The 18013-nt window shown below is 47.9% G+C and overlaps 1 protein-coding gene across 3 annotated transcripts; it reads right to left on the bottom strand.

The window, feature by feature from the left end:
- Positions 1-3939: 3939 nt before the first annotated feature.
- LOC143843659 (serine/threonine-protein kinase LATS1-like) lies at positions 3940-17639 on the bottom strand. 3 transcript variants are annotated; one of them, XM_077350120.1, is made up of 8 exons: positions 17447-17639; positions 15862-16329; positions 15124-15274; positions 12794-14298; positions 9384-9966; positions 6785-6967; positions 5545-5651; positions 3940-4853 (listed from the first exon to the last, which is right to left on the bottom strand). In XM_077350120.1, the coding sequence occupies exons 2-8, from the start codon at positions 16210-16212 to the stop codon at positions 4347-4349; spliced, it is 3387 nt and encodes a 1128-aa protein (XP_077206235.1). In that variant the 5' UTR covers positions 16213-16329; positions 17447-17639; the 3' UTR covers positions 3940-4346. The 3 variants fall into 3 exon arrangements, with proteins under 3 accessions (XP_077206235.1, XP_077206225.1, XP_077206240.1); XM_077350110.1 differs by having other exon boundaries at positions 12794-14301; XM_077350125.1 differs by having other exon boundaries at positions 14072-14301; positions 17447-17636.
- Between the last annotated feature and the right edge of the window lie 374 nt (positions 17640-18013).

Consider the following 18013-nt stretch of genomic DNA (forward strand, 5'->3'; position numbering starts at 1 on the left):
TTCTTTAACTGTTGCCCCACAACGGCTCTCAGGGACCAATGCTAGAGTTGCTCTTCTCCCTCCCCCAGCTGTTTCATCCTGCCAAAATAGGTCCAACATTAAAATATTTGGCAAGGAATCTTCAAATCATCCCCAACCGGAGGGATTTATCCTCAGAATTCCCACAGCACACAGAGGGCGGGCCTTAGAGGGCTCTCTCCCCGATTGGCTGACTCTCCTTTCCCCACATTCTCATTGGCTCTGGTCGCCATCTGTTGTAGGGACCCTCACTAGCATCCAGGGTTTTAAAGGGCCCTTCAAGCTTCTTAGGCGCACGTTGAGAATGGACCATTTTTATTCTATTGAGGCCACTTCTTTGGATGGCTCCTTACTGGGCAGTCCTTCTGTGTAGGAGGCATGAAAAAATTAGACCCCAGAAAGTTCAAGGGGACGAGAAGGGCCAGAAGTACAGACGGTGGGGATTATGAAAAGTCCATATTTTATCAGGAAAAGTGCAGAGAATATTTGCTAACGTCTTCACAAAACTTGCTGACATCTTTGTTAGAACACCTTTGGATCCCTAATGACCCCTCAGACCTGGTTTGTGTTTGCAGAACTGAGGCAGGAGAGCCCTGGGTGAGAATAGATTAGACCAGCCCAACTCAAAGGGCCCATATGCAACCCTGGCAGCTCATTCACCAGCACCCGCCAGTTCAGTCAGCAGTCTGAGGCAAGATGAGTGAAGTTGTCAGACGCAATGGTTAGTGGCAGTTAGCGGCGAGCTGGTAGCCAGTTTGCCCCTGGCTGCTTACAGGGACACAGTAATTGGCCTGGGTGTGTGTGGCCTCCTTTCCCCCTTAGACCAGGAAGCCCTCACGCTGCCTGCAGAGCTGGCAGGTGGTTGGTGTGTTCCTCCCCCTCCCTTCAGGCCGGCTGTGAAGGAGCCTCTAACAGCACCTGACTGAGGCAAGGGAGGAGTTTCTGAGAGCAAAACACGGGAGTCTGAGGGCATAGCCGTGCATTCCTTTTGAGGGGGGAAAGCTCACAGGGAGGTCACAGAAAAGCCCTTTCTCACTTAAAATACTGCTCTAGCTGGCCTCACTGCTAAAGGGAAGAGGCAGGGGCTGTTAGGGGCTCCTTCACAGCAGGCCTGAAGGGGGGGGGGGAGAGCACTCAGCAGCCTCCTGCCAGCTCCATCAGCAGTCTGAGGCAAAGTGAGGGAAGTTGCTAGATGTGACAGTTAGGCCTGTGCAGTAGGCCTCAAGTGTTTCAACTCCACAACAAACTGCATGGGAGGCCTTAAATGTTTATTCTTCACAACCCTGTCCAAACTCCAAAGTAGCCCTTTCTGCCTGGGGAGCTGATCTTCATACGCTGCAAATGAACTGTAATTCCAGGAGCTCTCTAGCCCCCACCTAGAGGTTGGCTACCCCTGGGTTGGAAATATTCCTGGAGGTTTGGAGGTGGGACTTCAAAATCGTACAATGCCTCAGAGTCCGGCCTTCAAAGAAGTCATTTTTGTCTGCAGAGTTGATAATTATAATCTAGAGATGAGCAGCGATCTAGAGACAATGATAGAGGGTTGCAGACTGAGGTTGGGGTGGAGTGGTGCAGGTGTGTCCCTCCTGGGCTGTGGGCTATGGCCAGCCCTTACCAGCAACTGTTTGTATTCTGGGGCACAGACAGACAGAAAGACTAGCATCAGTCCTGCGAGTCTGGAAAGTGCAAGATCTGAATAAAGAATATTTTCAGGCTGAAATTGTAAATAGTGAACAAATAAATAGCTGGAGAGACCTGTGGAATTCATATGTATCCAAGATCTGGTAGATAAAGGCAAATGAAAAGCTGGCAAAAATTGCAACAAGGAGGAAAATCAGTGGATTGGCTTGCATATATGCAATGGGCGGCAGTTGTGAAAATTAAGATTTTCATGAAAAGCTAAGAGAACCAACTGAATATGAAAATCTGATTATGCAAGATAAGCCACATCTTTTGAGTAGAATTCATAAACTCCTTATGAAACAGAGACAGAAGAAGTTATAAAATGTCTGGTGAAGTGGATGCAGAATTTTGACAAATCAATTATGATGAATAGGAATATTTATGGTGTAAACATGTGAACAGTGTCAAGCTTTGCATGAAAATTGGTATGTTTTTAGATGGTATCTGACACCTAATGCTAGAAGTAAAATATCTAATCAAACTGATGGTAAATGATGAAAGTGTCATGAGGCATTTGGATCCTTTTTCATATGTGATGGAATTGTAAATTAGTAAAAAAAAATGTATAAAATTTCATGATAAAATACAAACCTTGTTTCAATGTAAATTTGCATTTGAGTAAAAAAATATGTTGTTGACCCAGCAGGTCTCCCTTTTTTAGGAGCAGAGTTCTTCTATGGCATAGAATCTACGCAACAACAGCGGCAAAACTCATCATTGTTTACGGATGGAAACAACCGCAAGAGCCAGATGGACTAATGATATGACAAACTGATGGCTAAGCTAAAAAACATCCTCAGGCCCCTGCACCCAGGGGACACTAAGGTGGGACCTCCAGTGGCAGCTCAGGAAGCTCTTCTTGTGCAAGAAGAGGAAATGGGAGCCCACCCACCCAGTGGGCTGTCCTCCAGCCCTGCAACCATTGCCGCTCAAGGTAATGAAACCCTTGGAGGGTCCCAGCCCTATCAGCAGCTGTGCCAGACAACAAAGGCTGAGTTTGGCAGGAATGGTCTGCAAAGGACAATTGATCAGTGGCCCGCTGGCTCAACCTGTATTCTCACAGGGGAGCTCTAAAGTCCAAGAAACCCTGGAAGGGGTGAGAGCACAGGGAAATTCCCTTGCGGCAAGCAGTCATTGCAATGAGTCTTCCATTTATGCTTTTGAATTCCAACAATATAACAAATAGTGAAATCTTATAATTAGGTTATAAAAGATGTATGTCATGTTGTTGAGAAAAGAGCTGTTTTTTATACCGTGCTTTTCACTACCAAACATAATCAAAGATCATTTGAAGAATTTCAGAGACATTGGGACTAAGTTTTGAAATGTTTGTAAAACTCAATAATTGTTTCTTGTTTCTTTTCTGTAACTTTCTGTTCATTAGGACAATTTTTTAAAAAAAATTGGTAAAAAGAAAAAGCCATAATATTGGGTATGTCATTGCAGGGACAGGAGAGTGAGGCTGCATGAGACTGTGGCTGATGGTGGCTATGATGAAACCTGATGAGGGTAGTGATATATAATCATAGCCCTGTGCTGAGGACAAATGTCAAGGCATTCTGCCAGATAACGGAGACATCAAATATGGGTGTCTCAGAGTGCAGAGTACTTTCAAACCCTTTTTAAAAATAATCTTGAGGATAAGAGCAAAAAGGAAATATTTAAAAACCTTTATTTCCACTGACATATTGTGATAGGCAAATATTGCTTTCCAAACTCAATGCCAAAATCAGCCTCAGTTATGCATTATTGCATAGCACCATAAATCCAGCTACACTTTATAATCTGTCAGAGAAAATTAAAGGAAATTAAGTGTGCATGAGAGCCACCTTGTTGTAGTGGTTAAGAGCAGCAGCTTCTAATCTGGCAAGCCAGGTTTGATTCCCTGCTCCTTCAGCAGCCAGCTATGTGATCTTGGACTAGCCACAGCCCTGATAGTGCTGTTCTCACAGAAAAATCCTGTCAAAGCTCTCTCAGCCTCACCTAACACACAAGGGGGTCTGTTGTGGGGAGAGGAAGGGAAGGTGATTGTAAGCTGCCTTGAGACTCCTCAGGGTAGTGAAAAATTGTTACAAAAATCAACACTTCTTCATCAGCATCATTCTTTCTGGGCAGAAGAAAAAGAGACCCAATTCCAGAGTCACAAACCCCACATTCTCTGAATTTACTCTCTCTGGTCTCATCTGTAGTTGGACTTTAAACACTGTTAGTAACAAGGAAATGTGTCTGGCAACTTAGTAAGCACAAACTATATATGGCATTTGGTCACAGCAAAAAATGTGAGTGTAAAATTCTAAAAAACATTAACATACATATTCTATGTACAGACACAGATGATACTTCTGCTTCACATACAACAAACACACACACTCTCCTATTCTAAATACTTTACAAAAAGCCTTTTCATAATTTATTTTCCTAACATCATTGTTTTTTATAGTTATCATTAAGAACGCTGGAATAAATTAATGCTCGAAAAAGAGATTTAACTGCTCATAAAGGAGAGAAAAGGTGCAGGTAAACCAATGATAGTCCTTTCTCTTCTCCCCGTCCCATGCCCGTAAAAACCAGCCCGCTGATAACACCTCTTGCCGCGTAGTTCTGTGAAATCCCAAACAGGGGTTCAGCTGTGTTTACTTTTTCTCCTAAATATAAACTAGATCACGGTTTTGGGTCTCTTTGCTGGTCCTCTCATCATCTTCATCTGACTGAAATTCCACTTTGTTAGGATTACCATAGTCATATTCAATAGGCTTCGGATAGCTGTAAGGGTAGCCGTTGTCATCAAAAAACCTTCGAAATGTAAACTCATAAAAAGCATGTTCGGGATGTTTACCATTTTTATACCACCCATTAAGTGTGTCATTGACATTCCCTTCCTTGTCCTCACACCACAATTTATCGGGGTCAACCGGATCAAAATTGGACGTGTCTGTGGGATGAGTAATTTTAGGAATGTAACAAGCTGGCTGCTGCCGCAGATCACTTGAAAAATCAATGGACTTAAAAAAAGGATGTGCTTTTATTTCATCCGCCCCATTCTTGCCTAAGCGATCTTCTGGCCCTCGGCAAAGCTTAATGATCAGGTCAGATGCTTCTGGAGTTAGTTTTGCTTGTGGCGGGATGTGCAGCGAAGTTTTCCAATTGATGACCTTTATGCAAAAAAGAGGCACACAACACACACACACATTAGAAGACACGTTTAAGCCATAAGAAGACAACCAACACCGGCTCAATGTCTTTGTTAAATGAGTTCCTCAAGACATATTGGTACCACGCAGCCAAAAGTAAATGCATCCTCTTTGCTCATATTGCTTGACATCGTGTGTGCCTAGAGGTTCTGTGTCTATATTCTGCAGCATTCTTCCTAGCCAACATTCTAGGAAATGTCCAAGACAAATGAATCCATCTGGTCTCCCTTCCCACCCTGGCCAACACATCCGTTCCGTACTGCCAGAAAGTGACTCTCAGCCTGTAGCCAAGGTGAAAGATCACAGCACTATAACTTGTGATTGTATTAATGTTCTTCTCTATCAAGGGGCTTGCGCGGCACATCACCCCCTTGTGAAGAGCGAATCAACTGGGATGAGCCCCAGTCATCTAAAACAATGAGGGGCGGGGTGGGGAAGCCCAGCAACTAGACGAGGCAATTCCAACCTAGTAGCTCATTACGGATCATAACCGGAATGCAAGTAAGCTCTGTTGCAGACAGCATCCTGGAGGGTTTTATCCTATTAAGTGCAACGTAATGCCTGCCGGGTTGGTGCAATTTCATCTGTTTATAGCAGTTATCTTTCAGACTTTTAGTGGAACGTGTCTGAGAGAGGTATGACACCAGGTTACCTTCATCTGTGTTTCCAGCGGCGTGTGAGCCAGGAAGGGAGGCTGTCCCACTAACATTTCAAAGAGAATCACCCCGACACTCCACCAGTCGCACAGCTGCGTGTATCCTAAAGCAAAGCACACTCAAGTAGTCAGCATGCAGCATCATCACTTGTCGCTTTATTCTGTGAAGGCACCAGCTGTTGTGCTCCTCTACATGTAGCATGGCGTATCCTTTCAGCTCTCACCCATCCACCGCTCAAGGCCTCTTCTTCAAATACTAGCCCAAATAACAGGCAACTGCCACTATTCATGAACCCCAATACAAGAGCAGTGCTGCACACTGCACCAATTTCCACGTATCCGTAACACAACACATGGCAAATGATTCAGTTGTGATAAGCCCTTCAGAGATACAAAAACATTAACAGACTAGCTTCAAAGCCTGTTCTTAAGAACGGGCCTTGAAAGGGTACCCTACCCTGGCCCCCAGCCAGGCAGCTTAAGGTGGCTTTGGGCGGGCGGGGGCTGGCCAGCTCGGAACAGAGCTCCTTAGCAGGCAGTCAGCAGGCCAAGATGCCCTCGTTAGCAGGCCCAGCCTAGAAGGCTAAGAGGCCCTCGTTAGCAGGCCCAGCTTAGCAGGCCAAGAGGCCTCGTTAGCAGGCCGTCCATCAAGACCCTTTGCCCAGGGCCCTCTACCCTTACCTGCTGCTGGCTCCAGGCACTGAGGCTCGTCTGAGAGCTAAGTGGCTAGAGTCCAGGGACGGAGGGCGGGAGCTGCAGGGGCAGGGCCAGATGGCTGCACCCGGATTGGCCCTATTCCAACTTGGGCAGCCAGACACATTCCACCCCCCCCCCCAGGATGTTTCACAAATATATAGAGGAACCATGGATAAGGATGTTCAACATGCCCATGTGGCTGAACAGGCTGGTGTGATGGTCCCCCGGCTGAAGTTTATGGATGTTCTTGGATGAGCAAGAGCCAGGATTTTCGTTCCAGGTGGCAGCCCTCTTCTGTTAGAATTCTAGAATAACCCGAATTCTACCCCCCACCCCCCAAGATCGCTTTATTAATACGCATTATTTGGCATGACTGTGCCACATACAGAGATGGCCGTTTCAACACTCCTGCACCTGGTTCATGGACATTAGCAGCGCCTCTGTAGTATTACACATTTGAGAACCTGTGCCCTTCCCTTTTCCTTTGGCCTGTTATTTTCAGAAACTAGCAGCCCAGAACCAGAACAAGTGAAAGTGTTACCTGTTCGTAATAATACTTCGGGTGCAATGTAATTGGGTGTCCCAACAAGCGAGTGTGCCAGACAGCGCTGGTGCTGGCGTGCTGCTCTGCGTTCAAGTGGCTTAAGCCTGTCTCCGCACCTACAGTTTGCTGGATCTCCCCATTCGTTACTGAAATCCATGCTGTCCTGACGCGGGTGGTCACCTATAATGCAGAAGCGCTCATTTGAAGCTGCATTTCTTCCTCCAGTCGATCTGCCCTAACAAGCCCCCTCCCCCACTAAAACTGTCTTCGGATATTCACAACCTCTATCTTACGTTTTAGGGAGAAAGCTCTTGGAAATCAATCCACAGACGTGACAACATCAGCTGCCGTATCTGTAACTGGTCATTTCTCGCAAACTGATTCCCTGTCAGCCTTGCAAAAATGAGTTTCTTAGGACTATGCCTTTGAAAACCAGTTATCTGAACACAACATTTCTTATCTGATCTGATTTCTGAATGAACACACACACACACACAGAGGTACTTGGAAACAAAAAGGGGAGGGGGATTTCTGTAATCACTTTAACTTGCTACAACTTCAAAAGAACATACAGCTGCCTAGGAGCTTTTCATTATTTAAGCTTCTTGACAGATTCTTAACTGGCCAAAGGCAAAATAAAATTTTCCTGACCAAGCTGGCACCTGCTCATAGACAAACCTGTGCATGGTTTTGTAGACGACCTTACACATCTCCCCCTCCCACACCTGAGCCTGAACTCCCTTGAAGACAGGCTGAAACTTGGTTTTTATGCTTAACGTCCTAGCGCAAGAACCGGCATTACAGCAACCCTGCAATAGCCATCCAACTTCATATAAAAGCACTTTCCTCTAAAGGCAGCTGCAGGTTCGCACTGCAGATTCGACCAATTCAAAAATGCTTATTACAGTTTGGCCTAAACTTCTCCTGGCATTTAGCCGCAGGGCACGAAAAAGGTAAGAAAAAAGAAAACAAAAGGAGGCAACTGACAAAGCCAGGGCAAGTTCCAGAGGAAGGCTAAAATGCTCAAAACAGTCTCCTGGGACTACACACCATCAAATAAAATGGCACTTGCTTCTGAGTATGCCTACCTCAGTGGCTCCACGCATCTTTATGTTAATTTATTAGGTCTTGACTGAAAAGGATACAGATTTCTGAGGCGTCTCTACAAAGGGGGTTGCGGGAGACTTCTGGTGCTGGAAGTGCCGGTTTGGCAACTGCCAAGAGAGCAATCGATAGTGAAGGGACCCTGATCAAGGCTGCCTTTGGTAAAACTTTTCTAAAAAGCCAGTCCTGTGCTGTTGTGCACAGCGGGGCACCCTAGGAGGCAAGTTCTAGCCAGCACCGGTGAGCATGTTCCTAAGAATGACAAGACTGCCCTCTGCTTCTCCAGCACGTGTTCTTATTTCAGAATTATGTGATGATGCCCCACAGGCACAGATCCTGGCAATCCCTCTACTCCCCTTCTTTCCAGATGTCCTCCCGTTTGACATAATATTCCTTTGCTCAACTCCACCTCCTTTCCTGGATGTCCCCCATGCCACCCGGAGGGATTACCTGTTCTTCTTTCTGTCACAAGGACTACCCTTGCCCATCCCAGCACTCCGCCTTCATCATGTTGTCAAAATCTCAAATGATAAGCACATCCAACAACCCATTATGCAAACCAGATAACCAAGTGCCATCAATAGTTTTGGAAAGTGTCAGCCCTTCTTTGGTGTTTCTATGCAAGGAACACTGGTTCCTTAAGCCATCTCTAGGGATCTGCCAGGGAAACTTTCATGAATCGGAAGAGACTTCCTTTCCCCTCTTTCAGCCCGTCAGTGTGCCACAATCGTAGGTCTGTGCACAGTTGACTACAAGACTATGCTCCAGTAATGTTTAAGTAACTGCAGTCAACAGGTTTAGAAAGTGAAAAGGTGTCAGCCCTTCGTCTGTGACTGTATGTAAGGAATCAAGCCACACTTTTTTGTGCTGGAGGTGCAGATCAGTCCTAAAAGAGCTGACATTGAAAGTGGGCATACACATGGAAGAGGTTTCTGGATGAATTTGGTTTTTCTTTAAATAAATGCATTTCTTTTGCGAGCTGCGCTACACCAGCTGGGTCTGCTGTTTTTCTTCCAGGAAGATGAAGGCCATCTCCAACGTATCAGTCGCACAAAAATTGACTGCACTGGCTGGAGAAAATCATCCACAAAAAGCAATCTTTACAAGCTTTTGCACTAAATGCCACAATCTTTCTACCTGTTATTTCCAAACAAATCTTGCCGAGCCAAATGTGCAGGAAACATCCTCTTGTTGAAGGTAATGTCAGCAGTCTACTGTAGTTTGGAAACAACAGAACCGCTTTCAGGGGAAAGCACTGTCTTACGGCAAGAGATGGGAGTTCCAAGAAGTCTTGTGGTTTGGACCCATGCATTAAAAAGGGGACCTAATTGCAAAGCCTGTGTTAGGCACCGGCACCGCGGCAACTATGCCACAGAATGTGCCAAGAAAATGCAGCTTTTGGCCAGTACACCCTAAAAGACAAATCATGACACAATTAAAGGATTTAAACAAAAAAACCTAAAGCTGTTTTTGGACAAAAGTCTTCTCTTACCGCTCTGGTAGTATTTGGAGTCATGCGTCCATCGAAAGCCAGTACAAAGGCCAAAGTCAGTTAACTTGATGTGGCCGTCACGGTCAATCAGAATGTTATCAGGTTTTATGTCTCTGTGAATGAAGCCCATCTTGTGCACACTTTCAACAGCACAGGTCAGTTCTGCTATGTAGAACCGGGCCATGTTCTCTGGGAAAACACCCATCCGAATTAACAGGCTCATCATATCTCCCCCCGGAATGTAGTCCATCACGAAGTACAAATTGTCCTTATCTTGGAATGAATAGTATAAACGAACTACCCACTCATTGTCGGCCTCTGCAAGGATATCCCGTTCAGCTTTAACGTGAGCAACCTGGTTCCGAAGAAGCACGTCCTTTTTGCGCAGTGTTTTTGTTGCATATAAGGCATTTGTGTCCACCTTCCTTGCTAAGCAGACTTCTCCAAATGCCCCGATTCCAAGGGTCTTAATCTTAACAAACATTGATTTGTCCATTTTAGCTCTTTTGAGACGGATGTAGTTGGACTCCTTCTGGCACAGCATCTTCCTCATTTGATCCTGGGCTTCTGGGGACAGGCCAACCTGTGTCACAAAGGTGAAATTCAACAAGTGAACAAATTATCTTCTGTTTGAAGCAACATCTAGAGACAGGTTTCAGATCAGTTGGGGCCTTAGGTATTAAATAAGCAACAATGCTGCCAAACCGTTAAAAACAAAACAGCAATGTGTTAGGAGTCAAGGTTAAAAACAAACCTTCAGAACGACAAAACGACAATGACAAGACACAAAGCGTGACGTCCTTAGGCATAGTTAAAGGAGGATTCTTCCAAAAGCATACATTAAGAGCCATGCACCGAGAGACCCAGGACTGATGAAAAACTGTGTCGACAGGGTGGGTGACAGCAGACAATCTGGAGGCAAGGCCTTCCTGCCCCTCCCTTAAGGCCACCCGCATCTGGGGGAAAGGAAGAGCGTAATTGCTCTCCGTTACGGAAACTCTCCCGTAAGGCCAGCAAAACTAGATCTTCTCATCACTCCTAAGGCAATCTGATTTAATGTGCATGTGATAAACTGAACTGAAACTTCCAACAACGCAAGACTTGACATGAAAAGGAATCTGGCCAGAGAAAGGACATGAGCTTTAAATAACTGGACCGCTTTCAGTATGCAGGATTAAGGGGGGCGGCGGGGAGAAAACAGCACAGTGTAAATGTATCAATGAACCCTTATGCATAGCACAAGCCACGAAGTGCTACAAAATAGGGAAAGGAACATGACATTAGTGAATTAGTAATCTGATAACAAAACAATGTCCAAGTACGGTAAAAGAAACCATGCTGAACTTGAAATGCAGAGTAAGCATGCAGAGTCTGTAAGAAGGGGTCCATGCTATTTTTTAAATACAATTACTAGGTCTCCAAAATATTACTTGCCTACTCAGTAACGAAGGCTACAGATGTCAGGAAAGCTTCCAACACCTTAATAGTTTAAATCAGCTGTTAGTGAAAGTGAAAAGGAAAGAGACTAAGCGTGAACATTTCAAAAGAGCAAGAATTCTAACCTGCCAGACAGCACGCTTACAGGTTCATGTAAAGACACAGTTTCACGGGAAGAACTTTTGAGAAGGACAACTAGCGGGGAATACAAAACCACTGAAAAGGGTACACTCAAGGGTTCAGCGAGGGTACACTGCAAGCCAGAAATCCGTGAAGAAGAGCAGTTGGTTTGTATACCCCGCTTTTCACGACCCGTTGAAACCCAGAGCGGCCTACCATCGCCTTCCCTTCCTCTCCCCACAACTGACAACCTGTGAGGTAGGTGGGGCTGCCTTGACAGGACTGCTCTGTGAGAACAGCTCTTTGACTAGCCCAAGGACACCCAGCACGTGAGGAGCGGGGAATCAAACCCGGCTCGCCAGATTAGAGGCTGCCGTCCTTAACCACTACACCACGTGGAGCTGAAATACTTCTGTTGGTGCTGGCACTGGAGAAATTAATCAGTCAATTTCACTACTCTGAAAACTCGTGTCTGGATTTGGACGATGCCTAACTGCTCGTGTCGGAGCATCCAAGTTTTACTCTGACAGCGCCCTACCACAGGACAGCAGAACAAAAAATAAGCCAAACAGCACAGCAAACCCAATTGCCTTTCCACCTCTGATGTACCAGATGGCAGCAGGTTTCTTCCCTGAGCTTTGTCCATTAGAAGCAAGTTCAGACTTGGAGAGACCAGTTCGGGGGAAATTGAGGCTTAACGACCCTGGCAGAGTACTGCGCACTTTGTCTTCACCTCCTTGTGCTTCTGGACACTTGAGTGCTCTTCCATTCAATGGCCCCCTTCCCACCCCCCTGGCCCGCTTTCCTTTTCTGCATCTTTTTAGCCACAGACTCTTTTTCCAAAGTGCAAGAGACACCTCTAGGAAGAATGGCATGAGAACTCCACCCAGGCGCCATCATTAGGGCACTGTTAACCTTGACTGGAAGGTCTGGAGAACAGCTTTACAATTCTCTTACTACTGACAGGGTAGGATTCCTTTCCCTGGCCCCAGTCCCTCCCTTGGATTCCAACTGCATGTCCGCAGGAGCTGTCAAGAATAAAAACAGCCCACAGAGCAGGTCTCATTATGCCTGCCTGTACTTGGAGAGGATCACAGAGTTTATTTCTTAATAATTTGGGGAGACTGAAAACTCCTCCACCTCAACAGAAAAGCTAATATCAGAATGCATGTTCTCCATCAGAAATTTTCTGATGGCATTTTAAAGAAACACACCTCTGTGGCTTGAGGCCCAGGACGTACCAAACACACTGGAAGGAGTGGGAGAAAGAGGAAAAGAAATAAAGCGCACAACAAAAATCTATATGAAGATTTGTGGTTCTGTCTGTCACCTAACAGACATCAACCATCTACAAACGGAAGCAGAGACTGCACGAGCATTGCCTGGATTAACACTGTAAGACAGTAGCTGATCATAGGAAGCAACTACCATGAAGCCTGGACAAATACATGAAACCGTTCTTTCCTACTGAACCAGACCACCGTTCACACAAGTAAGCCACGCACATGGCAGACACACGTTAGCATCCTACCGTAACTAAGGCAAGGTAGATTAAACAAATTTAGTTTAATTTGCCACATACGGATGGAGCCCTCTCGATTTTCCTTCAGATGGGCCGATACAAGCCATGGCACCTTCCATACCAAAGGAACGGAAAGCTTGTACATTCGTTTATTTAAGGCCCGAGGGCTGCAGTGACCTGGACACAGACAGGCCCGACTACCCATGCTCAGACACACAGCTACACCTGGCTAAATCACTGCCTGTCAGTTCAACGCGCCTCGCAGAATTGTTGCAAAAACACACTATGCACACTGTGAAGCACAACAGGAAAAATCACTAAAAGGCGTTACCCGCATCATTTCATTTTCCAGCTGTTTCTTACGATGCAGTCGCTGCTGATGAGACTTCAGTATGTTTTCCACATGCTGCTCCATAAAGAATTTAAAAGCCTGAGGAGAGTAACTTTGAATGCGGGACTCCCTCCTTTCTTCGTCTCTCTTGTGTTTCCTGACAGGGACAGGCGAGGTGGTGATTAGCTTCTTCTCTCTGTCTGTTCCTTCGCTGCTCTCATTCCTTTCGCTCTCTTCATCCTTCGGTAAACTAAGCTGATCCTCTTTGCTAGGTTTTCCCACAGATTCGTGGGGAGCGGCGGACGGACTGGGGTGTAGTAGATGTTTTGGGTACGGTGGGGGTGGCCCCTGATAATTTGGAGCCTCTGCTGCAGGTGACATGACAGTCATACTGGTACACGGCCCCTCAGGAAGGGGGACGGGCTGGGCCGCTTGCATGGGTTGTGCCATCCAAGACGGGTGAGTAGGAGCCAGGGCAGTCTGCAGTTCCGGCTTCAACACACGCATGCTTTTTACCGGCTGTTGGATAGGAGCAGGAGTGACAGCAGTTACTGTGGTGGCTGAGGGCTGCGAGCTGGTAGCATGACTCTGTCTGTTTCCAAGGGGATTATTGAAGGAATTCGATCTCACTGGAATATTGGGTTGCCATGCTGGGATGTCATGTCCGTTGCCAGAGGAGGACTGGGGCCAAGGCGTTGGAATGCCGGGCATATTGATGTTGTACAGCTCCATATTGTGGCTGTTTCTATTTGGTACTATGACAGACTGTGGAATGTTCCCATTAGGATAAACTGAAGGGACCACAGACCCTCCTGCTTGCATTTGCAAGGCTGTAGGGCTCTGCCGGTTAGTCGAGGAAACTGGGTAAGGAGGCGGTGCTTGACGATTTGCACTGCTCCCAGGCACAATGTTCGGATGAACAATATAATCGGCCTGACAGTTGCCGTTTTGTAGTCCAGCCCTGCCAGAGGAAAAACTAAGTTTGCTGCTCACTGAATTCTGCATGATTATTGGCTGCCTGCCAACAGGAACAGAACTTATGCCTCTTTGTCCCTGTGCAGAAGGATTCACAGGTGAAGGGTTCACGGGTGGGGGAGGATAGCCATCTTGCCACGCTCCCGGCGGAACTGGAGAAATGCGAGAGATCATATATTCCATGCTACCAGAATAACGTTTGGTTTGAGAATTTGTTTCCCAGGAAGCAGGGGGAGGAGTTGTTCCTCTGGGGGGAGGTGTCTGCCCCCTAGGGGGGGGAGGAGGAGGGGTAACGCTCCTTACTTGAGGTGGAGGCGGCGGATTCACTCTTTGCCCATTGCCAGGATGAGCCTGGCCAAACGCTGCTATTCCAGAACCCGACACGGGTCTTCCTGCGTCAGCCTGAGGCACCGGATTTTCTGAGTGGAAAGTCAGGCCATCTCCCAGTGCAGGACCGTGCCTCTGGGGCACCAAGGATTCCTTGGAACCTTTCCAGCTCTGTCTGCGGCTAACTGATTGCTGAACACCCCCTGCTTTTTTGAAAGAAAGGAGGAAACAGTCACATTACTATGTCATGTGGTATCGGTCCAGCCATTTAAAATAATTAATGGCCCTCACAGGTGGGACAGAAAAAGAGGCGAACTTCAAAACATGTCAGAATACCTGATGCCAAGGATTAACTCCCAAGTTACAAAACTGTAGTCTGAAAGAACTGTATTTCTCGGGAGGCCACCCATCTACCTATGCCCAGAAGATGACAGCATGCTGGGCTCCCAGGAGTTGGCTCTCTTATGAAAGCAAGCCGCCTTTTTGCCTGCGCTTCGGGACATTCGGTAAGACAAACGTGGTTTGGAAACCCATCGGGATTCCATCAAAGAAATGGCGGGTGGGGAAAGGAGTACGTTTTATGTCCTCTTGCCCTGCTCTAGGCACCCCCCCCAGCTCCCGTCCACTTTTCACTAAATAAAAGATGATGCGTTCTGCTCTCCAGAACTCTGCGTAACATGTATGCTCGACAGAAACAAACAGGACTGAGTTCTGACTATGAATTGGGCTGGAAAAGAGTTCTTTGAACACGTTGAAAAGATCAAATCTTGAGTCCAATGGCACATTTATGGCCAACCAAGCCTTATTCGAGTTGTAAGCTGATGTGCACATAGCACACTTCCTCAGACAATGAAATGCAACACGGCTTCCTGCTTGTATCTAGCTAGAATAGGTGGGCAGCACATACCACTAGACGTCTCCAGTTTCCTCAACATCTCCTTGCCCCTACAAGCTTTTGACTCATACATGTGCAAGCAATACCAAAATTTCTTTTTTCTCTGCTGAGACCAGTCATAGAACAGGCATACCTGGTTGTTTTGAGCCTGCATTAATTGGTCTAGCTGCGGCAGCTGCCATTTGTTCCCGCCGAGGGTCTTGGTAGCTTAGTTTACTGATGAATTCGATTGCTGCTTCTATGCTACGGCTTTTGGTGTGCATTAGAGCTTGTACAACCATATCCTATTTGGGGGGGGAAGCAGAAGACAGGTTTCAGAAGTCAGACAATTCACAACAAAAGAAGAGCCATCAAATCATATTGGGACTGTAAAACCAACAGAAGGAGATCCACAAGCTAACTTTTCTTCAACGTTCAAGCCATACCAGTCACTAAGCTCTTTATGATGATTTTTAAAATATAACTCTGCGAGTACCGTGAAAGGCAGTGCTGATGCGGAGGCTGGAATCTAACATTATTCCTCAAATAGCAGTCAGGTTTTTCTAAATTAGCTTCAGAGGGGCCTGTGGGGGAGGCATTTAAAGACCCCCGCCGGACGGATCAGCTGCTTCCTGGGGTCTTTCTCAGTAAGCCGAATCACAAATCAGCTGAATCAAGCCGGCTGGTTTAAACTGATGGGATATGTGATTCGGCTCGGGTAAGTACTCCGAAAAGTACTCATCAGCCTTGATTTGAGTATTTTCGGGCGTATCCGAGCCGAATCACCCATCCCTAGTCACCGCGTCCACTCCAAACAAAGGGACGTTCCTCGATTACTAAGAGCGGGCCTCTTCCCCACATCACACAGTGAAGAACGGCATCAGGTTCTCACCTCATCGAAGCCAGCAGCCTGTAGATCCTGCAGCATCTGCCGATTAACTTCCGACACTCCTCTTACCGAAGAACTCGTTTCGTTTGCAAAGGGAAGGAGAGAATTTCGGATTTCCTGCAAGGCTTTATGGTAGGTGACAAATTTAGGGGGAGTTCGACCTTGCCGGGCATCTTCACTTGATGTTTTACCCACTCTTTGCTCGGCTTTTGCAGCCTCTGATGGCTTAGGCAAATTCCTAAGGCTCTCTCTTATTTCTTGCAACATTTGCCGGCTGCTGCCAGTATAATTACTGGCAGGAAAAGTTTTCGGCCTCATTTGTCGATATCCTTCTGGCTTCTCACTTCTCTTCATGAAAACACGTAACTGTAGAACCTCTAAGAAACAACCGCCTTCAACACGCCTGTCGGGCGGTTAACCCCACAAATTCACCGTGGATCTCGCTTCTAGCCGTGCAACGCTGATTCCAACCTAAATACAGATTGGGGTGGGAGGGGAGAAACTTTGTTAGGTGATTGGAGCCGGCATGTTCCCTTTTACATTGATCTTTGCTTCCAATATAACCTGAACGGTTTTCTTCGGTACAACCTCACCCTAGGATGAGGGACTGAGGCACAGAGATAAATTCCAAAGCAGTGCTTGCTGACTGATGAAACATATCTGTGCTTCTTTCCCCTGACGTGGAAGGCGCATTCTCGCTGGAAAAAAACCAAGATGATTGTTGCAGATTCCGCAAACAAGCTAGCCCACCAGGCTCTTTTAAGCAAGGGTTCTCGGCCTGTGGATTGAGACCCCCAAATGGGTTGTGGCACTCCCGAAGACCGGCTGTGAGGCCAGAAATGAGACAGGAAGTTTTGGGAAGCTCAGCCGTAAGTTTAGGTCTACCACCGAGTAAGGTTTAAAGTGGTCCTGACACACACGAGAAACCTACTATGTTCAGTGCTGCCTCACTTCCAAACATTTTTACTTTCAAGCATAGTTATTAGTCAACTGCTGTAAGGACTCTCTTGCGGAGACTCAAGCCCGCTGGGGGGCAGTTTTTCATCTCTAGTCCTTTAGGGACGTAGTGAAATGAGAGTGCCAGCAGGCGGCTTGGCGCATGGTTGCACAGACGTAAACCTCAGAGAGCGAAACTGTTCCTGTTTGTTTCCCTGGAAAGTGACACCCTGCGCCCCTCACAGGCAGGGCTTCTGCTAGTGACACCAAGCAGAAAGCGGGAGAATCCCCTTGTGCCCTTCCCAGGCTTAAAGTAACTATTCCCAGGAGCGCTGCCTCCTGTGAAGGGTGGACAGCGCCCCCTCCCCTCCCCTGCCCCGCCTCGGGCTGCTCAGGCGCGGCCTCTGCAAGATGCCCGGACCCCACGGGGGCGGGGGGCGAGGCGGGGGCCCCCGGGAGCGGGGCCGGGGGGACGGAGGCTGCTTTGCCAGCAGCAGCAGCAGCAGCAGCAGCAGCAGCAGCAGGGCGGCCCGTTATCCCGGCCGGAGCCAGGCGTGCCCGGAGCAGGGCCTTGGCCGGGGCGAGCCCCGCGCTTCCTTCCCTCCCTCCCTCCCTCCCTGAGGCGGGGCGGGGGCCCAGCTGTCCGACCCACCTGCCGGAGGGAGGGCGCGGGGAGGGGCGGCAGCGGCGCGGGCACTGCGGCTGGCCCCGGAGAGAACGGCGCAAACGGGCCGGGCGGCGGCGCTCGTTCCTCTCCCCCGCAGACTCTTCCTCCCCCCGTTTAGTTCCGGGCCGCCATTTTGTCCGTGGGCTTGTCGCCCATGATTCCCGGATGTGATCCTGTTTCCCGGCCTCCTGTGCGCTGCCCGCCCGTGGGCTCTCTCCGCGGGCCTCTCTATGGTTCGCTCGCCGGGCGGGGAAGGAGCCCCGGGCGGCCCTTTCCTCTCGGGGCGGGGGCGGGGAAGGAGGGGCGCTTCTGAACGCCTCTGGGGGTCCCGGCCCTGCCAGCCTGAAGCGGCGGCGGCACCCAGTGCGAGCCCAGCGGTTCGTTTCGGACCGACAGAGGGCTGTTCCTCAGGTGCAATGCCAGGGGAGTTAGGCCAATTCACGCGCTAAGCTGGTGGTCTCCGCCTGGTTCTGGAACCGGCGGGACATTTCCATTCGGCTGTGCACACCAGCCCTTGCACCTGGCTGGAACTTACCCGTCTCAAACTTTGCT

This window comes from Paroedura picta, chromosome 1, assembly GCF_049243985.1.
Source record: "Paroedura picta isolate Pp20150507F chromosome 1, Ppicta_v3.0, whole genome shotgun sequence".
Classification (NCBI taxonomy): Eukaryota; Metazoa; Chordata; class Lepidosauria; order Squamata; family Gekkonidae; genus Paroedura; species Paroedura picta.